General features: G+C 43.5%; 1 protein-coding gene across 3 annotated transcripts in view; it reads right to left on the bottom strand.

The window, feature by feature from the left end:
* Positions 1-24,242, bottom strand: part of CDC42BPB (CDC42 binding protein kinase beta) — a 109,725-nt gene extending 85,483 nt beyond the window's left edge. For all 3 annotated transcript variants that reach the window (XR_012133649.1, XM_036991926.2, XM_073241808.1), the window contains exon 1: positions 23,694-24,242. Coding sequence is in view for 2 of the 3 variants with exons in the window: in XM_036991926.2 (XP_036847821.2) it covers positions 23,694-23,868 (175 nt within the window). In the remaining variant the exon portion in view is untranslated. The remainder of the gene's footprint in view (positions 1-23,693) is intronic.
* Between the last annotated feature and the right edge of the window lie 2,972 nt (positions 24,243-27,214).

The following is a 27,214-nucleotide window of genomic DNA, read 5'->3' as shown; positions in this document are numbered from 1 at the left end:
ATATGAATCAAAATTTCTCCAAAGACATACAAATGGCTAATAAACACATGAAAAGATGCACAGTATGATTAGCCATGAGGGAAATGCAAATCAAAACCACAATGAGAGGCCACTGCACACCACTAGAATGTCTAGAATAAAAAAGACAGACAAGTGTTGGTGAGGATGTGGAGAAAAGGGAACCCTCAGACACTGCTTGTGGGAACATAAAATGATGCACTTTGGAAACCAGTCTAGTAGTTACTCAAGAGGCTAACCATGCACTGACCACACAATACCACTCCCAGGTATACACCCAAAGAAATGAAAATACATGTCTACACAAAAACTTGCACACAAATGTCCACAGCATTATTCATAGTAGGCAAAAAACAGAAACACCCAAACGTCTATCAACTGATGAGTGCACAAACAAAATGTGGTACATCCATACAATGATTATTAAGCCACAGAAAGGAAATACTAACACAGGCTACAAGATGGATGAATCTTAGGATCATTATGCTAAGTGAAATAAGCCAGTCACAAAATACCATGTGTCACATGATTACATTTACATGAAAGGCCCAGAACAGGCAAGTCCACTGAGTCAGAAAGTACAGGTCGCAAGGAGCTACGGAAGGAGGATGTTATTAAGTACTAAAGGCTACGGTGACATTAGGGGTGGTGAACACGTCCTAGTATTAGGTAATGGTCATGGCTGTACAAATCTGTGAATATACTAAGAACTACTGAATTGTACATGTGAATAATAATAAACTTCAGAAATAATGATCTTTCTAAAGTTTATTATAATTCACATGTACAATTCAGTGAGAGGTGAGACAGAGAACTCCTCCAAAAACCACATATAATATGAAAATATAGTTAATACAACTGATCCTAAAAGAGCAACAGGAAAGAAGGCTGTGCCAGACTGCATACACCTGGAGAACAGAGCAGACCTCAAGAAACTGGGTAACATACTGAAGCCTTGATCAGGCGGGACCCAAGCCCTTCCCCCACCCCAGCTCACAGCGGGAGGAAGAGAAACAGAGTGGGAGGGGGTGGAAGCCTAGGACTGCTGAACACCCAGCCATGGAGGTCTGCTTTGCAAGCACAAATCTACATTGTGTGGTGCTCTGGAGATTGGTGGGGTTCAAAAGCTGAGACAGGTGGAATACTCAGAGAGACTGAGATTCCAGCCATTAGTGAAGGACAAGGATCCACATCCGGCTGCTCTGGGACAAAGGAAAGGCGGGTGGTCTGAGAGGCTTCCTAGCAGCACCGAGAGGGCTGCTGAAGGGGCGGGGATTGCATGGAGCTTGCTGCTCAGTAGAAAGGATAGGTAGACAAACTTGTCTGGGTGCGCTCTGCCCAGCAGGTTAGAAACTTTCAGGAGCTTCAGGCGCCCCATCCCCCTGGTTGGCTATTCAGTTCCAAGGCCCTGACTGTGATAAACAACCTGCTGCGCCTTCCTCCTGGCCTGCGGGCAACGGCTTGCAAACCGGCAGACCTGCCCTGGTGTCAGGCCAGCCAGAGGAGGCCCCACCTATGGTGGCTACAAACGCAAAGCACAGACACTTGCACCTGTGTGCTCAGCCATGGGTTCTGACAGTGGAGAGAGGCAGTACAGCCGGAAGGCAGAAAACAGCTCTTTCCTTCCCCCCACAGACCAGCGCAGCTCCGCTGTGACCCCCAACATCACTACAGGTGCCCAGCAGCTGCAGAGACTAGAGCTTCTGGGGACTAGAGGGCGCCACATACACATGTGAAACATCAAAGGAACCTGGTTCAAACCAAAATCTCACAAACACCAGAAAAAGAGCCAAGTGAAATGGAACTCACCAATCTTCCTGAAAGACAGTTCAAAACAGAAATCATAAACATGCTCGTGGAGGTACAGAAAAATATACAAGAACTCAGGGACAAATTTAGGATGGAGATTCAATGATTAAGAAATTCTGAATCTGAAACGAAACATACAATGGAAGGATTTAAAAGCAGATTAGATGTAGAAGAGACAGTAAACAATAGAAATAAGAGAAGAGGAATACAAAGAAGCAGAGGCACAGAGAGAAAAAGGGACCTCTAGGAATGGAAGAATATTGAGAGAATGGTACGATGAAATGGAACAATATTTACATTATAGGGGTACCAGAAGAAGAGACTAAAAGTGTCTTTGAGGAGGTAATTGCTGAAAACTTCCCCAATCTGGGGAAGGAGACAGTCTCTCAGGCCATGGAGTACACAGACCTCCCAACACAAGGGACCCAAGGAAGATAACACCAAGACATATAATAATTAAAATGGCAAAAATCAAGAATAAGGACAGACTTTTAAAAGCAGCTAGAGAGAGAGAAAAGATCACATACAAAGGAAAACTCAACAGGCTATCATCAGACTTCTCAACAGAAACCTTACAGAAGGGAGTGGCATGATATATTTAATGCAATGAAACAGAAGGGCCTGGAAACAAGAATACTGTAACTAGCAAGACTGTCATTTAAATTTGAAGGATGATTTAAGCAATTTTCAGATAAGTAAAAGCTGAGAGAATTTACCTCCCACAACCCACACCTACAGTGTATTTTGGAGGGACTAGTATAGATGGAAGTGTTCCTAAGGCTAAATAGCTGTCACCAGGGGAAATAAAACCACAGTAAAGAAAGTACAACAATTACTTACTAACCAGATGCAAAATCAAATCAACTACCCTAAAAGTCAATCAAGGGATAGACAAAGGACAGAATATAATACTTAACATATAAAGAATGGAGGTTGAAGAAAAAAGATGAAAAAAAAAAAGAATCTTTAGGTTATGTTTGTAATAGCATACTAAGTGAGTTAAATTAGACTGTTAGATAGTAAGAGAATTATGCTTGAACCTTTGGTAACCACAAATCTAAAGCCTGCAATGGCAATAAGTACATACTTATCGATAATCACCCTAAATGTAAATGGTCTGAATGTACCAATCAAAAGACACAGAGCCACTGAATGGATAAAAAAACAAGACCCATCTATATGTAGCCTACAAGAGACTCACTTCAAACCCAAAGACATACACAGGCTAAAACTGAAGGGATGGAAAAACATACTTCATGCAACTAATAGGGATAAAAAAGCAGGAGTTGCAGTACTTGTATCAGACAAAATAGACTTCAAAAAAGTCCCAAGAGACAAAGAAGGACATTACATAATGATATAGGGGTCAGTCCAACAAGAGGATATAACTATTATAAATATCTATGCACCCAGCACAGGATCACCTATATATGTGAAACAAAGACTAAGAGAATTGAAGGGGGAAATAGAATGCAATGCATTCATTTTAGGAGACTCCACACACCACTCATTCTAAACAGTAGGTCAATCAGACAGAAAATAAGTAAGGAGACAGAGGCACTGAACAATGTATTAGAATAGACGGACCTAATGGACATCTACAGAACACTCCATCCAATAGCAACAGGATACACATTCTTCTCAAGTGCACATAGAACATTTTCAAGAATAGGACATACAGTAGGCCACAAAAAGAGCCTCAGTAAATTTAAAAAACATTGAAATGGTACCAACCAGCTTCTCAGACTACAAAGGTATGAAGAAACTAGAAATAATTACACAAAAAAACTTAAAAGCCCACAAACACATGAAGGCTTAATAACATGCTCCTAAATAATCAATGTATTAATGACAAAAAAGAAGAGACCAGGCAATATATGGAGACAAATGAAAACAACAGCACAATGCCCCAACTTCCATGGGATGCAGTGAAGGCAGTTCTAACAGGAAAGTATATAGCAATCGGGGCCTATTTAAAGAAGGAAGAACAATCTCAAATGAATAGTCTAAATTCACAATTATTGAAACTGGAGAAAAAAAAGAAGAAATAAGGCCCAAAGTCAGCAGAAGGAGGGACATAATAAAGATCAGAGAAGAAATAAATGAAATTGAGAAGAATAAAACAACAGAAAAAAAAATCAATGAAACCAAGAGCTGGTTCTTTCAGAAAATAAACAAAATAGATACCCCATAGCCAGACTTATTAAGAAAAAAAATCTACACACATAAACAGAATCAGAAATGAGAAAGAAAAAGTCACGATGGACCCCACAGAAATACAAAGAATTATTACAGAATACTATGAAAATCTATATTCTACCAAGCTGGATAACCTAGAAGAAATGGACAACTTCCTAGAAAAATACAACCTTCCAAGACTGACCAAGGAAGCAGAAAATCTAAGCAGACCAATTACCAGCAAAAAAATTGGATCGCTAATCAAAAAACTACCTAAGAACAAAACCTCCAGACCAGATGGATTCACCACTGAATTTTATCAGACATATAGAGACAACACAATACCCATTCACCTTAAAGTTTTCCAAAAAATAGAAGAGGAGGGAATACTTCCAAACTCATTCTATGAAGCCTGCATCACTCTAATACCAAAACCAGGCAAAGATACCACATAAAAGAAAACTACAGACCAATATCCCTGATGAACATAGATGCAAAAATACTCAACAAAATACCAGCAAACCAAATTTAAGAATATATCAAGAGGATCATACACCATGATCAAGTGAGATCCATCCCAGGGATGCAGGGATGGTACAACATTTGAAAATCCATTAACATGATCCACTACATCAACAAAAAGAAGGACAAAACACATGATCATCTCCATAGATGTGGAAAAAGCATTCGACAAAATTCAACATCCATTCGTAATAAAAACTCTCAATAGAATGGGTACAGAGGGCAAGTGCCTCAACATAATAAAGGCCATATATGACAAACCCACAGCCAACATTATACTTAAATGCAAGAAGCTGAAAGCTTTTCCCCTAAGATCGGGAACAAGGATGCCCACTCCCCCCGCTTTTATTCGACATAGTACTGGAGGTCCTAGCCACGGCAATCAGACAGCACAAAGAAATAAAAGGCATCCAGATTGGTAAGGAACTAGTCAAACTGTCACTATTTGCAGATGACATGATATTGTACATAGAAAACCCTAAAGAATCCACTCCAAAACTACTAGATCTAATATCTGAATTCAGCAAAGTTGCAGGATACAAAATTAATACACAGAAATCTGTTGCATTCCTATACACTAATGATGAACTAGCAGAAAGAGTAATCAGGAAAACAATTCCATTCACAATTGCATCAAAAAGAACAAAATACCTAGGGATAAACCTAACCAAGGAAGTGAAAGACCTATACCTTGTAAACTACAAGACACTCTTAAGAGAAATTAAGGAGGACACTAATAAATGGAAAGTCATCCCATGCTCTTGGGTAGGAAGAATTAATATTGTCAAAATGGCCATCCTGCCCAAAGCAATATACAGATTTGATGCAATCCCTATCAAAATACCAACAGCATTCTTCAATGAACTGGGAACAAATAGTTCTAAAATTCATATGGAACCACCAAAGACCCTGAAAAGCCAAAGCAATCCTGAGAAAGAAGAATAAAGCAGGGGGGAATGTTGCTTCCCAACTTCAAGCTCTACTACAAAGCCACAGTAATCAAGACAATTTGGTACTGACACAAGAACAGACCCTTAGACCAGTGGAAAAAGAATAGAGTCCAGATATTAACCCAAGTATAATGGTCAATTAATATACAATAAAGGAGCATGGATATACAATGGGAAATGACAGCCTCTTCAACAGCTGGTGTTGGCAAAACTGGACAGCTACATGCAAGAGAATGAAACTGGATTTACTGTCCAACTCCATACACAAAAGTAACCTCGAAGTAGATCAAATATCTGAATGTAAGTCATGAAACCATAGAACTCTTAGAAGAAAACATAGGCAAAACTCTACCTGAATATAAACATGAACAACTTATTCATAAACATATATCCCTGGCAAGGGAAACAAAAGCTAAAATGAACACATGGAACTATACCAAACTAAGAAGCTTCTGTACAGCAAAGGACACTATCAGTAGAACAAAAAGGTATCCTACAGTATTGGAGAATATATTCATAAATGATACGTCTGATAAGGGGTTGACATTCAAAATATACAAAGAGCTCTTGCACCTCAACAAACAAAAAGGAAATTATCCAATTAAAAAATGGGTAGAGAATCTGAACAGACACTCCTCCAAAGAAGAAATTCAGACAGCCAAAACAGGCACATGAAAAGATGCTCCACATCGCTAATCATCAGAGAAATGCAAATTAAAACCATAATGAGATATCACCTCACACCAGTTAGGATGGCCACCATCCAAAAGACAAACAACAACAAATGTTGGCAAGGTTGTGGAGAAAGGGGAACCCTCCTAGACTGCTGGTGGGAATGTAAATTAGTTCAACCATTGTGGAAAGCAGTATGGAGGTTCCTCAAAAAGCTCAAAATTGAAATACCATTTGACCCAGGAATTCCACTCCTAGGAATTTACCCTAAGAATGCGGCAGCCCAGTTTCAGAAAGACAGATGCACCCCTATGTTTATCGCAGCACTATTTACAATAGCCAAGAAACGGAAGCAACCTAAGTGTCCATCAGTAGATGAATGGATAAAGAAGAGGTGGTACATATACACAATGGAATATTATTCAGCCATAAGAAGAAAACAAATCCTACCATTTGCAACAACATGGATGGAGCTGGAGGGTATTATGCTCAGTGAAATAAGCCAGGCGGAGAAAGACAAGTACCACATGATTTCACTCATATGTGGAGTATAAGAACAAAGCAAATACTGAAGGAACAAAATAGCAGCAGAATCACAGAACCCAAGAATGGACTAACAGTTACCAAAGGGAAAGGGACTAGGGAGGATGGGTTGGAAGGCAGGGAGAAGGGGAAAAGGGGGCATTACGATTAGTACACATAATGTAGCACGGGGGCACAGGGAGGCAGTATAGCACAGAGAAGACAAGTAGTGACTCTATATCATCTTACTACACTGATGGACAGTGACTCTTATGGGCTATGTGGTGGGGACTTGATAATTGGTGGACTCTAGTAAGCACAATGTTGCTCATGTTATTGTATATTAATGATACCAAAATAAAAATAACAAAAAGAAATACCATTTTACCCGGGAACTCCACTCCTAGGAATCTACGCCAAGAAAACCTCTCAGATTCAAAAAGACATATGCCCCCCTATTTACAATAGCCAAGATACAGAGGCAAACTAAATGTCCATCAGTAGATGAATGGATAAAGAAGATGTGGTGCATATACACAATGGAATATTATTCAGCCATAAGAAAAACAAATCCTACCATTTGCAACAACATGGATGGAGCTAGAGGGTATTATGCTCAGTGAAATAAGCCAGGTGGAGAAAGACAAGTACCAAATGATTTCACTCATCTGTGGAGTATAAGAACAAAGGAAAACTGAAGGAATAAAATAGCAGCAGAAGCACAGACTCCAAGAAGGGACTAGTGGTTACCAAAGGGGACAGGAGGGGTGTGGGAGGGTGGGTGGGGAGGGAGGGAGAAGGGGATTGTGGGGTATCATAATTGGTGTGCATGGTGGGGTCGTGTGGGGTCACGGGGAAGACAGTATAACTCAGAGAAGACAAACAGGGACTCTGTGGCATCTTATTACACTGATGGACAGTGACTGCAATGGGGTGGGGGTGGGGACTTGATAATAAGGGTGAATGTAGTAACCACATTGCTTTTCTTGTGAAACCTTCATAGGAGTGTTTATCAATGATATCTTAATAAAAAATAATAAACTTAAAAAATAAAACAAGGTATAACTAATCTGTAATATGGTCACAACATGCTTATTACTAGGGAAAAGCCTTTCCTTGGGGTTTTGCAATGGAGACTGCTTGGGTACATGATTCATTTATTCAAAAGGTATTAGGACATTTAAAGAAATTACTGAAATGAAACAACAGACACAGGGGCTGAGAGCAGGCACTCAGGTTAGACGTAGCTGGCCCACTGGTGTGGTTAAGACCAGCTCCAGTTTTCTCATTGGTCAATTAGGGATAATCCCAGGATTGAGGGTTACTGGGAGGATGGAGGCAGTGGGCTTAACCTTGAGCACAGTGCTATCAACACCCAGAGCCATCATCATGGAAGACCCCTTGGGCTTCCCCCCACCCCAGTTCCTTCTCCCACCGACACTACATCGTAGGGACACACAGCTGGGTGCAGGGCGGGTATAAGGATGGCACCTGGCCCCTCATCACACACCTCTGGGCACTCTTTTGGGCACAAGGCCTCCCCTCCCTTCATCCTGAGCCTGGCTGCTGCTCTAAGCCCTTCAATCCTTTTTTTGCCTTCTTTCACCAGCACTTAGGAAAGAGCCACTCCTGCCAGTGACCTCACAGGCCTACCCTCCAAAAGCATTCCCACACTGGCCTAGCCTAGTTTGAATCCCACAGAACCCACTGCTTCTAGGGAGGCTCTTTCAGCGTCGCCTATCCCCTTCATCATATCCTGTGCTCAGGACCTATCTGTACATGTGGAGCAGCCTCTTCTCACTGAATAGAAGTATGTGGAATTCTGTTTAACAGGGCTATTATTTACTTTTAAACTCATTCAACTAGAACACTACACTAGAAAAACAAATTTATGCCAGGGATTCTAAAAAACTTCTAGCATATATCCTCAGACCAGTACAATCCTATTGAAGCTCCTAAACCTTCTGTATATAAACCGTATTATGATGTTCATGATCATTGCCCAGAGCCAAACATTGAGCGATCCAGGTCTGATCTGTCGATCTCTCTGAACCGGAATGGTCAATACAGCAGGAATACTATGGGGTTAGAAAAGCAACAGAATAAAAGAAAACCTTTTTATGGGTAATCTCCTCTCCAAAATTCATTCAAGCTTTTACCGCATTTATTGACCAGCTCCGTATTTCTGCACAAGCAGTGAATGGAAGGGAAAAAACTTTCTTCTAAAATGGCAGGAATCTTCTAGACCTAATCCCATGCCAGACAGGTGAGGCTACAAAGGAACACTGGACTGCAGTCCCCAGTGGCCAGGCATGAATGTGATCCTGAAAAGAATATTCGAAACAGTACCACCACCCATTCGGCAATCGCAGTGCTTACCGACTCGCCAGGCCATTCCTTCTGGACCACAGAGAAGAACCTACTAGCAAGCTGCCCCACAGCGATGCACTCTCCTTCCAAGATGCAGAACGGAGCAGCAGCCGCTCTCTGTCTGACCTCGCCCCCCCAGAGGAGGGCCAGCTATTACCTTTGACCAGCTGTCACCCACTTCAGCCTCCAAGAGGCCAGCACTTCTGGGCACAGAGGCACATTCTCAAAGCCTTCGCACCAGCCAATGAAGCTAAGGTGGAAATAGTGCCTTACCAAAAAACTTCCAAATACCTAGAATAATCTTTTTTTTTTTTTTAAAGAAGCTTATAAAAGTTGTTTGGGGAGCAGAAATATTTTGGATGTAATAAAAATGCCTTCATTCATTTTATATGCTGTTTATTTGAACATCAATAATTATGTCTGTCCAGACCGGATGCCACACTACCCACGTTATATGGTATGTCACATGACCCAACTGAACCTATGCATTTCTGAGGTGCATTTTTAAAATAAGAAAACACATCCTTTGTGCTTGGTATTTTTTCAGTAATAGAAAAATGTCAGCATAAAGGAAACTGAACACAAAGGAAAACAGCCCGACACTAAGTAGAGAATGAAGGAAGTGTCCACCTGTATCCTCCTTTATCTTCAGCTCACTGCCCCCAAAATAAATCAAACAGTAAGTAGGAAGGAAGGACGCTGTTTTTATGGGACACTTTATTTAAAGTGTCACTCTGGCTTCATCCAGCCACTGGTGAGTAGATGGCCACAGATGAGCCACTCTACAAACAAGCCAAATGACCAGTTTCCATAAATCAACAAAGGGTGACAAATGTTAGACATTTCCCAGAGGGGCACGAAGCGCTGTGAAGCCTGCAGGTGCCCACTCAAGGAGCAGTCCACTGCACTCTCCTCAAATAAGCCCCGCAGAAAAAAAGAGAAGATTTACACAGTACCTGTCCCCTGATCCCAGAACTCACTTTGCCAGGACGCCTGGTGACAGAGCACTGGACGTCCGCCCACCCGCGCCGGCCTCTCCGTGGTGCTGTCAGCCGGAGTGCAGGCTCCTGACCTCCCCAGCTCAGCCTCCGGCCTTCCCTGCAGGTGCACGGCCCAAACTGGCTCACCACTCTTCAGGCCAGAGCACAGACAGACGAGGGCTGGGTGTCCTGGAGAGCTCAGCGCCGCCCTCAGATGCTGACAGCTCTGCACCCACACCGCTTTACTCAGTGCGCCCACAGAGCCATGTTAGAGTCATGTAACCCACGCATTAGCGGCACTGCCACCATCAGTCCGGTGTCTCCAGGATCGCCCTGTCACACAGGAGCCCTGCCTCGGAGTATGCATTTTTCATAAGACCGATGCTACCAGCCCAGTGTTTCTCTCCCAGCTACCTGATGCCACACGCTGGACAAGCCCGTGACACTGAGAGTGGTGGGCGACCTGGGGCTGTAGGGCCACACTGCCACCGCTCTACCATCTCTCCAGCATGCGCCTGGCTTTCCTGCCACCTGAGGGCTTACCCAGCCCCGGCCCCACGTGTGTGGTCCCCCAGTCCCAAGGAGGCTGCTCGCAGAGGACGCCAGTCAGAGCAGGACACCTGAACAGGCATCCCCCAGGTGAATGCCCTGTGGGAGGGCCCCTGCTGGGCTTGATGGAGCATGTTTTTAAGCCACCATGAGGTGACAGAAGGCCAGTGTGGGCTCATGGAGCAGCTGCCACATCATTCTGTGGAGACAGACTGGCTAAGGAGGGTTTATCTGAATTTTTCTGCAGTGATATGCAATGTGACCTCCATTTCCATGACCCCAAAAAGCATTCAGAAAGACTGCTGGTCATGACGGTATTTGGAGTAAGATGTGAGGGTTGCTCAGCTGCCATGTGACAAAAGGCACCAGGGACTTCTAGGCTCCAGTTGTCTACACCTCCTCCTGGTTCCTGGACGGCTTCTACTCGGAGCTCTGCTCTCATCCCTTAATCTGGCCCTGCCTACTTTCCCAGACTGGGTACCCACCCCTACCTGGCACCTCTCACTGCTGCCCATTCACCCCCAGCTCTCCCTCCTAAGGTCTTGGGCCATGCTGTCCACTCTGCCCTCCCATTGGCCCAGCAAACTGCCGCCTTCCCTGTGCCCAGACGACCTCAGCAAAGCCTTTTTCCTTTTCCCCAACAGAGGAAGTGCCTCTGAACGCTGGGCATGCAGTGCTTTCTCCCCCACCATGGCAGGGAGCCCTTAGCTGGTTGTTAGAGCGAGCTGGTGAGAGAGAAGCCCACCTGCCACCCAGCACAGGGAGTGGGGACTACCCAGCACAGGGAAGGGGACCACCCAGCACAGGGAAGGGGGGCACCCAGCACAGGGAGGGGGGCACCAGCACAGGGAGTGGGGACCACCCAGCACAGGGAGGGGGGACCACCCAGCACAGGGAGAGCGGTACCCAGCACAGGGAGGGGGCACCCAGCAGAGGGAAGGGGGACCACCCAGCACAGGGAGAGCGGTACCCAGCACAGGGAGGGGGCACCCAGCACAGGGAGTGGGGACTACCCAGCACAGGGAGGGGGGCACCCAACACAGGGAGTGGGGACTACCCAGCACAGGGAGGGGGCACCCAGCACAGGGAGTGGGGACTACCCAGCACAGGGAGGGGGGCACCCAACACAGGGAGTGGGGACTACCCAGCACAGGGAAGGGGACCACCCAGCACAGGGAAGGGGACCACCCAGCACACCCAGCACAGGGAAGGGGGGCACCCAGCACAGGGAAGGGGACCACCCAGCACAGGGAGGGGGCACCCAGCACAGGAAGGAAATATTACCAATTGCTACTACTTTTCTTAATACCTATCACAAAAACAAAGAAAATTCAAACCACTCCAAAAGAGGAACAATGACCTTTTCATACATGGGGCCACCCACACTTTCATGATACCTAAACAGAGGACAGTTGGAGGCATGATACAGGATACTGGGCTAGCCATTTCTCAGAAGTGAGTTGCCTTTTACAAAAACACTCAAACTGGGAAGATGGAATTCAAAATGCTTTATAAGCACCTGTCACAAACCATACAGCACCTTTTCTCACTAGAAGCCCATCCAGACATGAAAATCAATACATGTTATGAGTTTGTTTGTTTTTTTTATTGCTGGCATTCCTTCTGGGTCATAAATCAATTTTATGAGCTGGTAAAAATTGTGTACAGACTCTGCAAAGCTGATAGGACCAATGATTTCAGTATCCAGCACAACAGACACACATCCTAGACTTGATTCGTATCAGCACCGCTTTACTGTCAGATGATCTGTTGTGTGACATCCTTATTGCTACATCACCTATAGGTTACTGTTCAAATGTGGGGCCAGAGAACATTTCAGGAAAAATGTAAACAACAGTTAAATTTCTCCATACCAAACTTTACTTTCAAAAACATTTAAGATTCATTTTACTAGAGAAGTTTTTTCTCAAATAATAAATGTAATATTTTAAGCATCATTAAACTTGTTAATACAATCAACAAGAATTCCTGTGGCAGGAAAAATAAGCCCTAAGAGAAGTGAAATGGACATTAACTGAGAATGGCATGGATTATTAAAGTTTTTATTCTTAATATTAAAATGAAGTTTCATTTATGTTACAAGCCAACTGTTATGAAAATACTGCTGGAGAAGAAAAAATAAAATCTGATCAACTGAGGTTCTAGCAGTGCTCAAAAATACCGTCATTCAATAAAAACAATTAGTAATTAATTCTCTATTATTTGGGAGGGAGTTTCCTAAATACAGGCACACCTCGGAGATACCGTGCGTTTGGTTCCAGACCACTGCCACAGAGCAAGTATCACAATAAAGCAAGTAAAATGAATTTTTGGGTTTTTCAGTGCATATAAAAGTTATGTTTTCACTATACTGTAGACTATTAAGTGTGCAATAGCATTAGGTCTAAAAAAACCGCACACATAGCTTAGTTAAAAAGTTCTTTATTGCTAAAAAATGCTAACCATCATCTGAGCTTTCAGTGAGTCTTAACCACTGATCAGAGATCACTGTAACGAATAACGAATATGATAATATTGAAAAGTTCAAACTATTGCGAGATCTACCAAAATGTGGCACAGAGACATGAAGTGAGCAGATGCTACTGGAAAATGGTACCAACAGAGCTGCTCAATGAAGGGCCGCCACAGACCTTCAATTTGTAAAAAAATACAGTCCGCAGAGCGCAGTAAGCGAGATGTGCCTGTAAGCCACCAGGGGACAGCCAAGAACTACCTGCTGAAGAACATCATTAGAAGGAAAAGCTCCAAGGGGAACAAAGAGCTGACCCCAGGGGAAAAAGATAAATGAGAGAGAAGAAAACTTTAAATTCTGATTAGTACCCTCAGAAAGAGAGGAAATTACAGCCATCCCCACCCCTCCATCAGCAACCACTGCATCAGGATGGTGAAGCAGTTACCTCTTTCAAGAGGGAGCTATTCCCACCCTAGAATTCCAGTCAGTCCAACAAGCCACCAATAAAATGAGGGCACAGGAAGATATTTTTAGACATTCAGTGACTTGGAAGGATTACCACCCTTGGTCCCTGGTGGCGGTGAGGGGAGATGTTATATATACACACAAAGATGCACATGTGTAAATAACATTTACATAATCCCCTGCCATGAAAAGACTCTAGCAAATTATCAAAAAAAAAAAAAAAAAAAAAGAAGCCAAGAAATAGTGATGCCAACATAAGAAACAGTGGCAGATGAATATGACCCAGGAGCAAAGGAAATTAGGAGGAACGGAGAGGGGTCTCCTCAACGCTGACCCCTGATGACCACCCTGCTCAAGGCGCAGGGCAAGTGCCTTCTCTCGGGGCCGGGCACACAGCTAGGGTCTACAGTGAGTAACAGATATCTAACCCTAATTATTATAAATGCTATTCACTAGTTTCCAAATTCTTACAACCAACTTATAAAGAACAAGGGAGACTTCATTATAGTCACAGAACCAATGCTATAAACTTTGACAACATAAAACTGATTAATTCTCCTAATTAACTCCAGTGAAAATAACTTTTAAAACTATATAGCCACAGGAAATTAAAGTAATTAAATTCTTATATACAATTCTATGTTAATAAACCAGAAATTACTGAATAAAAAGGAGGATGCTTCTTAGCGAATACAAAACCAACACCAAAAGACAGAAAACTACTTTCAAAGTCATTTAAGAATATCCCCACTGAAAGTCATTTGACTCAGGTAGTTTCATGAATGGCTACTACAAAACTTCACTCTGAAATATTCTTAAACATAAGACTAGAAGCTTCATGACTTTTCATTAAATTCTACTGTAACTCTGATACCAAAATATTCCACAGACCACACATAGAAGTTAAAACCACAAACTACAGACTACCCCTCAATTGGGAATATAAATTAGAAATCAATAAACAAAACATGAATACAACAAGCTCAACTAAGCAGTTAAGAGAATAAAATGCCATGGCCAAGTGTGCTTTATCCCAGAAATGCATGAATGATTCAATAGCATTGTGTGTGTCAATGCAAACAATAACAATGCATGGTCTACCAAAGACAAAAATCACAATCCTCTTCACATGCAATAACCATATTTCAACATTAATTTCTCATGCAAAATTTTAAATTATGAATAGAAATGCAGGTTGATATTAAAATGTCTTTCAGATCAATAATATTCCATTTTAATGATAGTCTAGAATATGCTCTAAAATAAAAAAGAATTAAAAACAGTACAACTAGAGGGATGAAGATTTTTACTTTCTTTGGCACACCCTTCCACCCTGTTTAAGTTTATTAAATCGTGAGCACATGTTATTTTCATAATTTTAAAACTATTTAAAATAAAAATAGTAATGGTCTACTATAATCTCTCTGACCTGTGTTCTGATATTTTTATTTCTGGTACAAGGGGCAAACCCAAATGACAAACCATGATCCGAACTATCTGTGACCGCCCCCCACAAACTATCACAGAATCAGTTAAGGGAGAGAGACTCAAGAAATCTCTGGAGAGGAATTTTTAAAGGAAAATTGATTGATGATACTGTAGATGCACTGAATTCAAAGAAATCATTAAGTCTCTGGAGAATTTTGAAAGGCAAACAGTATCCGGTAGCAGCGCACTTCATTACTAGCCCCAAGCCAGACAACACAGATGTCGACCCACAGTGAACGGATGAACTGGGCACACGTGGGCCATGGGGTACCATACAGCAACCCGAATGAACTACCCCCAGTTACACGCAACAGAAAATGCAACTAGATCTCTAAGTACTACAGACTGAATTAGCAATAAAAGAAAAAAAAAAAAACCACAAAGAAAATCCCAGATGGCTTTGCAGGTGAATTCTATCAAACATTTAAGGAATATTAATTCTTCACAAATTCTCAAAAAAATAGAAGAGAAAGCACTTCCAAATTCATTTTATTAGGCCAGTATTACCCTGATATCAAAGCCAGACAAAAACATACAAGAAAAAAACCCAAGACCACTATCGCTTATGAATATAGATGCAAAAATCCTAAATAAAGTACTGGCAAACCAAATCCACCAAAACAGCAAAAGAATTGTACACTATGACCAAATGGGATTTATCCCAAGAATTTAAGGTTGGTTCAACATACAAAAACCATTTAATGTAATATACCACATCAACAGAATAAGAAACGAGCTACACAATTATCTCAATGGATGCAGATGCAGAAATAGCAGCTGACAAACACCCATGCCCTTTTAAGAAAGAAAATAAGAAAATCCATGAGGAATAAAAACTTTAATTTGTTTTATGACAATGAACTAGGATTAGAAGGGAACTTCCTCGACTTGATAAAGAGCATCTGAAACCCACAGCCAATAGCACACACAATGGTGGAAAACTTCAATGCCTTCCCCCTCGATCTGGAGGAAGGCAAGAAATGTCCACTCTTACCTCTCTGAGCCCACACTGCCCTGGAGGTCCCAGCTAGAACAACTAGGCCACGAAACGAAATGAATACCATCCAAATTGGAAAGGAAGGGCTAAAACTACCTCTCTTCACAGGTGACATACTTTATATTAAAATACTATGGAATCCACTAAGAAACTATGAGAATAAACGAGTTCAGCAATTTTACAGAATATAGGATCAAAACAAAATAAATTGTATTTGTATACATTTGCAATTAACAATCTGAAAATGAGATTAAGAAAACAATTGCATTTTATAATAACAATAAAAAAAACTTGGAAATAATTCAGTAAGTGCAAATCTTGTAACTGTGCATTGTGGGTGTAATTAATGCAACCAAATGAACACTTAAAAAGTTAAAATGGCAGAATTCATGTCATTTATATTTCACCACAATAAAAAAGTAAAATGTTCAACTCTGAAAACTACAACATATTTTTTTTTAAAAATTTCAAGACTAAATAAATGGAAAGACACATCATGTTCATGGACAGGAAGACTTAATATTACTAAGATGGCAACACTCCTCAAATTGATCTATGGATTCAGTGCAATCCCCATCAGACTCCCAGAAGACTTTCTTTAATAGAAATTGACAAGCTGATCCTAAAATTCACATGGAAATTCAAGGAACCAATAATAGCCAAAACAATTCTAAAAGAGAAGAAAGTTGGAGGACTCACACTACCTGAATTAAAACCTTACTACAAAACAACAGCGATCAAGATAGTGTGGTACTGGCGTAAGGACAGGCATATAGTTCAAGAGAACAGAAGTGAGAACCCAGAAATAAACCCATACATCTGTGGTCACCTGGCTTTGACAAGGATGCCAAGATTACTCAGAGGGGAAATAATTGTTTCAACAAATGGTGCTGGAACAACAGGATATCCACATGCAAAAGCAGTGTGGATTCCCTATCTCACACCATAAAAGAACTCACTCAAAATGGATGAAAGACCTAAATGTGAGAGCTAAAACTATAAAACTCCTAAAAGAAAATTTAAGCATAAATCTTTGATACCTTGGATTTGGCAATGGATTCTTACATATGCCACCCAAAAACAACTGGACTTCATCAAAATTTAAATCTTTTGTGCCTCAAAAGAAACCATCAAGAAAGTGAAATGTTAACTCACAGTGTAGGAGAAAATATTTGCAAGCATACATCCGATGAAGGACTTGTATCCAGAATAACATAAAGAACTTTTACAACTCAACAACAAAAAACACAAACACCACAATTAAAATATGAGCAAAGGACATGAATAGACACTTCTCCAAAGAAGACATACAAATGGCCAATAAACACAAAAAAAGATGCCCAACATCATTAGCCTTTAGGGAAAAGCAAATTCAAACCAGTGAAATACCATTTCACATCCACTATCATGACGGGAATAAAAAAGACAAGTAACAAGAAGGGTTGGCAAGGTTCTGGACAAATTGGCACCCTTACACGCTGCTGGTGGGGATGTGAACTGACACAGCTGCTATGAAAAACCCCCTGGCATGGCAGTTCCTCGAAATGCTAAGCATGGAGTTTCTGAATAACCAAACAATCCCACTCCCAGATACAAACTCAGGAGAAATGAAACGTATAACCACATAAAAACTCATACATGAATGTTCACAGCAGCGTTATTCACAATAGCCAAAAGGTGGAAACAACTCATATGTCCAAATAGATAAACAGATCAACAGAATGAGGACAATCCATATACTGGAATGTTATTCAGAATAGAAAGGAATGAGATACAGATATATTTTATCCATATCTTTACACATTGTCATGCTAAGTGAAGAGATTCTAATCACAAAAGACCACATTTTTTTTATTAAGGTATCATTGATACACACTCTTACGGAGGTTTCACATGAAAAACACTGTGGTTACTACATTCACCCATATCATCAAGTTCCCCCATACCGCACTGCAGTTACTGTCCATCAGTACAGCAAGATGCCACAGTCAGTACTTGACAAAAGACCACTTATTATATGATTCCATTTACAGGAAATATCTAACACAAGCAAATGTATCATGAAAAAAGATCAGTAGTTGCTTAGAGCTGGGGGGAGAGGAGGGATGGCTACAAGGTACAAGGTTTCTTCATGAGATAATGAAAAAGTTCAGACTTAAATAGTGAAGATGGTTGCACAGCTCTTAATACAGTAAAACTACTGGATTATACCATTTAAACAGGTAAATGATATATTGAGTCTATCTCAATAAAGCTGTTACAAAAAAAAAAACACAAGAAAAAAAGAAAGAACAGAAACCACCTGGTTAATTGTAAAAGGCAGAGAACCCTTTCCTGCTAAAATAAACTTCATCATACAGCTGTGTAACTGAATTTAAGTTTCTCTCATTTTGCTGAGACACATCTGGTTTTTGCTCAGTAACCTTTCTAACATATTATTTCACAAGGATTATCAAAGCTTCACAAATGCAAATCTTGTTTTTTTAAAAAATAATTGAATATTTGTAGAAGGAAATATATCCAGGCTTATCACTTTGGTTATATAAAACTATAACAATGCTGGTAAAGGGGCTGCTGACCCTCTTGCATTATAACTCTGTAGTGATACCTGACTTTAAAAACTAAGTAAATGCATTACTTTAATGAAGGGTAAAATGGTATTGAAAGAAAATCACCCCACAAGGAGTGGTCTGAAGCATTGTTAATTTCAACTTCGAAAACTAAAATTAAATGCATCTTTTTAGGTCAACTTCAAATTCCAAGATTGGACCATTGATTTCATACCTAATTTATTAAGGCAATAGAATATGAAGTTACTGTACAAATTTTTGAAAGGGGGAGTAATCAAATTGAGGGGTACTGTTTAAGACTCATTTGGAAGAGGTCTCATTCATTTAGGTCTGAGGACTTGAGAGCTTCAGCCAAGCCAGTTGGTAATGGGGATGGAAAGAAACGGATAAAACAAAAGAGACACTGCTAAGAGGTGTCAAGCAAGGTGGCCCAAGGTTGACCATGATCCTGTGGAGAGAAAGCCTGGCTGGAGGGTGCTTGCTTAGAAGTGTCTAGGGAAAATGTCCAGAGCCTCATTTACCCAAGGAGAGGTGGGGCTAAGGGAGGGTGGGGAGTGTATGAAAGGCACATCATGTGACCTCTCAAACCCTTAACAGTTTTCCAACCTATGGCTGTGACTGTGGAGGCCAGAGGGGTCACTGTCATGGTCTGAACACCATAAGGGGGCCCCCCTAGAAGAGTAAGTTCCCTTTGCCTCCAAGGAAACTCCGATACAAGGACAGAACTGGACTGAAATGCATAATTCAATTCGAATCTCTTTTATTTGTAATTCTTCCCTAAAGATAACAAAATCCAAAGTCTCCTGTTACACAATTGATCCTTTTTGCAAAGTTTTAACCTAAAAACAATTTTGTTGCCAGTTAACTACAAGTCAGTAAACTAACAAACCATAAACCTCATACACAATAGACTGTTTAAGATTGTACTATAAGATGTCTCCTTATTTCATAGTATCTGTTTTGCTTAAAAAATCAAAGTTTCTCAGGTAGATTTTAAATCTATATATAGTACACATTGCCAAAACACTTTTTTTTTTAATCTAAGGGAAGCGCATTTTCTTCTCATCCATTTTCATTAGTAAGAGAGCATTTGTGTGAGCTAAGATAATGTTAACATACAGTCATTCTGCAACATCCTAAGAATCTAAGTTTCCAGATTTAAACTTGGCACAGGAACTAAAAGGCATTTTGTTATGGGGGTTAGGGTGATGTGATTATAGGGTTTCTGTGCTTTTTCAAAATTCTTTCCATTTTATTTTATCATTTTTAATTTTAAAAAGATAAAATTATTTGGTCTCTTCCAACAAGGTCCATTTACTTTATTAGTTAAAAAAAATACTTTTTGCCTCTTTAGCAAGAAAAGCATTCGAAAATTTCACTGGACTGAATATGGTTTGGAATTAACAGTGCTGCTTGTGTGTGTTTATCGAGCATCACACATCGGCAGAGACAGGACATTTCTAAGGGCATCAGGCTCTGTCTGCGACAAGAGGCAGGGCAAGGGTGAGGGCGAGGGGAGCAACCTGCCAGCCCTCTGTACTTTCACCTTTCTGCCCTCTGCAAATTAGAATACTCTGCTTGAAGGGCAATCGCCGCACATCACAAACCTTTTCAGGTAGCAGCCATTCAGTGGTATCTTGACAAGAACACAATGTTCCCTAAATCCAACTTTCCTTATTGAAAGTCTAGATTTAACACAGACACTGCTGTTTACTTCAAAGCTCAATTGTCAACGGAGGAGGTTTTACGATGGAAAAGGTAAAGCTGGCTTGTTAATATTTAATGGTCTCAACTGCCCCATCATATGCCATGCATCATTATGCATTTTAAATAGCTATTTACACATCTAAATTATGTTAACCTAAGTTTTATTATACAATCTAAACACTTCCCTACAATTTAGATCTTATTCAAAAGACTTGTTTCTTAAACCCATTATTTTTAAAAAGTGTTCCCATGTATGCCAACCACTCTATCTGGAGAAACCACTAAAATTAAAATCTTATCTTGAAATGTTCAGCACCATCAGTTAAGCCTGAACTTATTAATTTGGTAGTCATCCCACTGACACCCAGGGCTGAGCCCCTCAAGCTAACAGCTACAGGAATGCACAGGGATGAAGGAGAACTCTGAGCAGGTACTGCTGTATTCGTATGAAAAATCACAAATGAGAACATTAAACAGAGGACCAGAAGGATAACTCTACTCCTTACAGAAGAAGTATGGCAGCACAGTGAGAGAAGATGCCCTGGACTAGGAATTGAGAAACCCACGTTCAAGTCTGCCTTCAAGAGGCGAGCCTGCATAGCAGCAAGAGCTGGACCTCCTGCCAGTTTGCGGGCTTCAGGAGGCCAGAGCAGGGGGACACCGGGGGCCACCCAACACCAACAGGCTGGGACTTCGAACATGTGCTACCACCAAATGTCACACTAGCAAGTTATATTTAAACCATGAAAAAAAATGAATACATGTATAAGTATTTTTATATAACAAAGATCAAAGACAGCAAATTCACCTCATTTATTTGTCCATATTTGTTGCTGTTCACTGGTAGAAATTTCAAAGTGTTTCATATGCTCTACTTCAAAACGGTAGCAAATTTGCATTAAAAAATAGCTTAAAGAAATACACATGCAAAGCAGGATATTTCCAACTTTTAATTAAGGTCCAGGAGTTCATAGAGGAAATTAATGAAACTATAAACATAACCAAGGGAAAATTAAAGGCGAACTCTGCAATGAAAGCTAGGATGACTCTTGTCCCACGCAATTGCCCAGTAAGTCTCAAAGTCTGAGCGGATCAGCTGGTTTCCTTTATGAAGTTTCAAGAAGTCTACATAATTGTCATGGACATCTAGCAAGATTTGGAAGGTGGGGAGAAGTTAGCCCTCCAAATGACAGGACTCAACACATAAGAGGTTTCAAATGTCACACAGCATGTGAATCCAAAACCCAATAATACATAGGTTGAAAGCCTATGTATTTCCTGAGCAGAAGTAATTCCACTTGGAAGTCAGGGGACCTAATAATGTTCCACAACAATTCCTTTTGAAAGACCATTCTTTGCCTTCTAGTCACAGTAAGTTATTCCAAATAACACTAAATGATGACTGCACACGTATCGTAACTAGTAACACACCACTGCAGAGTTACAATGATGCATATGTTAACATATGTAAGATTAAATACTACTTCTAAAATATATTAGTATATCATTAAAATGCCACACTAAATTTAAGTCAGTTTTTCTCTGTAATATAGAGATTACACTTTTGTGCACACTGAGTTCTTAGGATTATGTAATTTATTTGTAATTGTAATTTCCAAAGAGCCAGACAACAATTTTCAAAATCTCTCCAAAGTATAGCACACAGTTTCTGCTTGGAAAGGGCAAATCTCATACAGTAGATCTCCACACATGCTGGGAAGAGCTTCCTCCGCTGACGCTCACAGGTGCAGACTGGCTGGTACTGTCTGGTGGTGAGGAGCTGCTCAGGGACCACTGGTCCCCAGGGCACCCCACCTTTAGACTAAGCCGCACGGCATGCTCAGCTGCCCTGGCCAGAGGCTGCTGGACCACACCACACAGGCTGCAGCCACCTGCCCTTGGCTCCCCCCTTTCAGTCGCACTTGCACTCACATACTGTGCACCAAGATCGACCTCATCATGAACTGTCTGGATGCCAAGATCAAATGCTCAGAAAGGAAATGACAAATACAATAATCAGAAGGCAAAGATGTAACACAGAATAAGCACCAAAGACCTCATTTTCAAAACAACTTCTAAGTCAGTTAATCAGTTGGAATCATGTATGTCACTGATAAAGGACCGCAGAAAGCATATACTCTCATTTTACTGATACTGTATTTAACCAAGAATGGTGGGTCCCCCCCACACCGTTCAATACAGCCTAACAAGCTGTCCCGGGACCTTGGGTCTCCTCCTGGTGCTGCTCTCACAAGAAATATGTCAACATTTCACTAAAGAGCAAAACACAGAAGCCCTCTAAAGAGTATGGCAACTTAAACTGTAACCTGTAAACAAAATTCCACATCCCAGTTACCATTCTGGCAGAGGAAGCATCGCTTCAGAATACATTCGTTTCATGTAAATACCAGCTTTACCAGCCCCAGGTTACAAATCACTGGTTCATCCTAGCCTAATAAAGCAGATGACCCAAGGGTAGGATTTCCATAGACAGGGCACCACCGTAAGCATTGTATCCTCCTCCTAAGCGCTCCTAGGAGATTCTGAGGGCCTTGCCATGCCCCCACGGGGGAGAGAGAAGGTCGTAGCCAGCTTTGGGATTCTAATGACCATTAACTGGCTTAATCAAATTTTCGTCTTAATCAAGCATAACAGATTTGTTGATCAATGATTACAGTATTAGAGACCCTTGGGTGGACTAGGCAAGGCATGCCAAAGTGAGCTGAAGAAAGTTCAGCGACTGCCCCACACTATGCCCGAAGTATTACAAGGGGCTGGCGCAACTACCATAAAAAGAATTCATTTGCTCTTGTACGGCGTATTCAGTAAAGGGGTGTTCAGGCCCTGGACACCAAGGGAAGGTGGACAGGCTGTCACCTAGGAGGGGCCATTACGGCCCGGCTCCCTGGAGATGCCCAGGGGTGTGCGAGGCCCACGGGGCGGTGGGGGAGCCAGACGCTGAAAGCGCACGCGGCTGCCCCACAAGCCAGCAGGGCGCGTGCGGGGCGGAACGCGACACTGACTCGGGACCCCAAAGCCAGGGGCACGGGCGGGGCGCGGGCGGGGCGCGGGCGGATATCCCTGGGAGAGCTGCAGGAAATGATATCCAGGCTCGGAGGGTGGATCTAGGAAGCGGCCAGGCCCTGGCCCGGCGGGGGGGAGGGGGCAGGGTGGGAACGGAGGATGTGGCTCCCAGGAGCGGATGAGGGGGCGGGACACCGAACGCGGACACGCGAGGGCCGCGCAGGAGGGAGCGCGGGCCGCCCAGGGACGAGGGCGCAAAGAGCAGCAGGAGAGGGCAGGGGCGGCCGGCCGGGCAGCGGCGACGAGGCGGGAGGGCGAAGCCTGGGGACGGGGGAGCGGAGGGGCGGGCGAGCCCGGGCGGGGCCGGAGGGGCTGCGAGGCAGGCCCGCGCGCACTTACCCCACTCGAGGAACTCGGCCACATACTTGTCGCGGCGCAGGGCCGAGTGGCTGCACTCGGTGTGCAGGCAGATGAGCACGTCGAGTAGCGTCTCCACGCTCAGGGCGCTCTCGTTGCGCCAGGGCCCGTCCAGGAGCAGCTGCTCCAGCTTCTTGAGCCTCACCTTGGCCGACATGGTGCCGCGCGGCCCGCTCCCAAGGCGCCGGCCTCTTGCCGCCCGCTCGGCCGGTCCGTCAGGGCGTGCCCTCGGGGGCCCGGCGGCCGCGAGCCCCGGCAGCGCCTCGTCGCCGCCCCGTCCGCGTCGTCGCGGCCCGGCCTAGGCCGACATCTTGGGCTCGGTCCGGGCGGCGCAGCGTCAGGGGCGCCGGGCCCCGCGGGTCCATGGGCCGGTCTCCTCCCCTCGGCGCCACCGCCCTTCCCGCACGGCGCGGCCCGCCCTCGCCTCGCCCGCGCCGCGCCCCTCGGCTCCGCCCGTGGCCGAGCGCTCCGCACCACCGCTGCCGCCGCCGACCCGGAGAGACGCGGAGCCCAGCGCTGCGCAAGCCCGGCCGGCGCCCGAGCTCCGACCCCAGCCCCGACCCGGCGGCCCAGCCCCGCGGCCCGCAGCCAACCAGGGCGCGGCCAGAGCGGACGCAGCCAACCACGGCGGGGCCGGCCGCCGTTGCGCCGACCTCAGCGCCCCGCCCCACCCCTGCACTCCCGGCTCCAGGCGGGATCGGGCCGCGCCGCTTGCCGTAGGGAGGCCGGGCTGCTGGGAAGGCCGGGAGCTGGCGGGGTGGGGGCGGAGCGGCGCCCGGCGGGGGCGGGGCCTGCGGCGGACCCGCGAGGAGCCAGTGCGCCGCCGAGATTGCGCGCCGACGCGTGCGCAGAAGGCACCCGGACGGCGTTTGCCGGCCTTCAGCGTGGAGCTCCCAGGCAGTGCCAGCGGACGGCTCTGGTCCCCGAGGAGTCCCCGAGGCTCGGAGCCGCCCGCCCGGGCCCGGGCCTGCTTGGGGGCGTCGGGACCGCCCGGCGGGCGCAGCTCCGGTGGCCTCGGCGAAGTGACGTGTCTCGTCGGAGCGCAGAGCGGCGTCTGGAAGCGCGGGGCCGACCTCTGACTTGGACGAGAGCGCGCGCCGCGTGAACTCCGCGGTGGCCACTCCTGATTCCCCTGTCCAGTCACCTCTCCCCGCAAGCAATGTCTTGGGGTGGCGGTTTGATGGGAAACGGCGGCTGTTTGTCTCCAGACTGCGTTTGCCTAGCGAGTCACCGCTTGTGCTGAGATTCTTGGTTTCTTTGGGTGGCTGGGGAACGGGGTGATGTAGAGCACCCCCACCAAACCCTTTTCTCCGAGAGAGGAGGCGCCTCCTAGAACTCGTGGGCGGTCACCGAGGCCGTGGGTGACTGCTGGGAGTAGGTGCAGGACCCTGGTTGCCCTAACCCGGGAAAGGGAGAGGGCTTCAGTAGTGTCGGGGCAACGGGATGCACCAGGTGAGGGACAGGTAGAGGTTTGAAGGCAGAAAACTTAAAGGAGCCTGAAGCAAAATAATCTATGGAGATAGATATCATGCAAGAGGACATACAAGTAACAGTTTTCAAACTACCCTTTTTTTTATTTATTATGGTATCATTGATATTAGACTCTTATGAAGGTTTCACAAGAAAAATAATGTTATTACATTCACCCTTATTATCGAGTTCCCCCCCATACCCCATTACAGTCACTGTCCATCAGTGTAGTAAGATGCCACAGTCCCTATTTATCTTCTCTGAGCTGCACAGTCTTCCCTGTGACCCCCACACGCACCATGTGCACCAATCATGATTCCCACAATCCCCTTCTCCTTCCCTCCCCACCGGTCCTTCCCTCTTGTAACCACTAGTCCCTTTTTGGAGTCTGAGTCGGCTGCTATTTTGTTCCTTCAGTTTTGCTCTGTTGTTATACTCCACAAATGAGGGTGATCATGTGATATTTATCTTTCTCTGCCTGACTTATTTCACTGAGTATAATACCCTCTAGCTCCATCCATGTTGTTGCAAATGCATTTGTTTATTAAGGCTGAATAGTATTCCATTGTGTATATGTACCACCTCTTCTTTATCCATTCATTTACTTATGGACACTTAGGTTGCTTCCCTATCTTGGCTATTGTAAATAGTGCTGCAATAAACAGAGAGCTGCATATGTCTTTTCGAATCTGAGTTGTTTTCTTGGGGTAAACTCCTAGGAGTGGAATTCCTGGGTCAAATGGTATTTCTAATTTTAGTTTTTTGAGGAACTTCCATACTGCTTTCCACAATGGTTGAAGTAATTTACATTCCCACCAACAGTGTAGGAGGGTTCCCCTTTCTCTGCATCCTCGCCAGCATTTGTTGTTCCTAGTCTTTTCATGTTGGCCATCCTAACTGGTGTGAGGTGACATCTCATTGTGGTTTTAATTTGTATTTCCCTGATAATTAGCGATGTGGAGCATCTTTTCATGTGCTTGTTGGCCATCTGAATTTCTTCTTTGGAGAAATGTTCATATCCTCTGCTCATTTTCTAATAGGGTTACTTGCTTTTTGGGTGCTGAGGCGTGTGAGTTCTTTATATATTTTGGATGTTAACCCCTTGTCAGATATGTCATTCACAAATATATTCTCATACTGATAACCCCTTGTTGGATATGTCATTTACAAATATATTCTCATATTGTAAGATGCCTTTTTGTTCTGCTGATGGTATCCTTTGCTGTACAGAAGGTTTTTAGCTTGATGTAGTCCCATTTGTTCATTTTATCTTTGGTTTCCCTTGCCCGAGGAGATGCATTCAGAAAAAAGTTGCTTATGTTTATATTTAAGAGATTTTTGCCTATGTTTTGTTCTAAGAGTTTTATGGTTTCATGACTTACATTCAGTTCTTTGATCCATTTTGAGTTTACTTTTGTGTATGGGGTTAGACAATGATCCAGTTTCATTCTCTTACATGTAGCTGTCCAGTTTTGCCAACAACCAGCTGTTGAAGAGGCTGTCATTTCCCCATTGTATATCCATGGTTCCTTTATTGTATATTAATTAACCATATATGCTTGGGTTTTTATCTGGGCTCCCTAGTCTGTTCTATTGGTCCAAAGGTCTGTTCTTGTGCCAGTACCAAATTGTCTTCATTACTGTGGCTTTGTAGTAGAGCTTGACGTCGGTGAGCATATTCTTCCTTCTCAGGATTGCTCTATTTGGGGTCTTTTGTGGTTCCATATGAGTTTTAGAACTATTTGCTCTAGTTCGTTGAAAAATGCTGTTGGTGTTTTGATAGGGATTGCATTGAATCTGTAGATTGCTTTAGGCAGGATGGCCATTTTGACAATATTAATTCTTCCTATCCATGAGCACGGGATGTGTTTCCATTTATCTTCTTTAATTTCTCTCATGAGTGTATTGTAGTTTTCAGGGTATAGGTCTTTCACTTCCTTGGTTAGGTTTATTCCTAGGTATTTTATTCTTTTTGATGCAATTGTGAATGGAATTATTTTCCTGATTTCTCTTTCTGCTAGTGAATCATTAGT

Source organism: Manis javanica, chromosome 8 (genome assembly GCF_040802235.1).
Source record: "Manis javanica isolate MJ-LG chromosome 8, MJ_LKY, whole genome shotgun sequence".
Lineage (NCBI taxonomy): Eukaryota > Metazoa > Chordata > Mammalia > Pholidota > Manidae > Manis > Manis javanica.
This window is presented reverse-complemented; position numbering and strand designations above follow the sequence as displayed.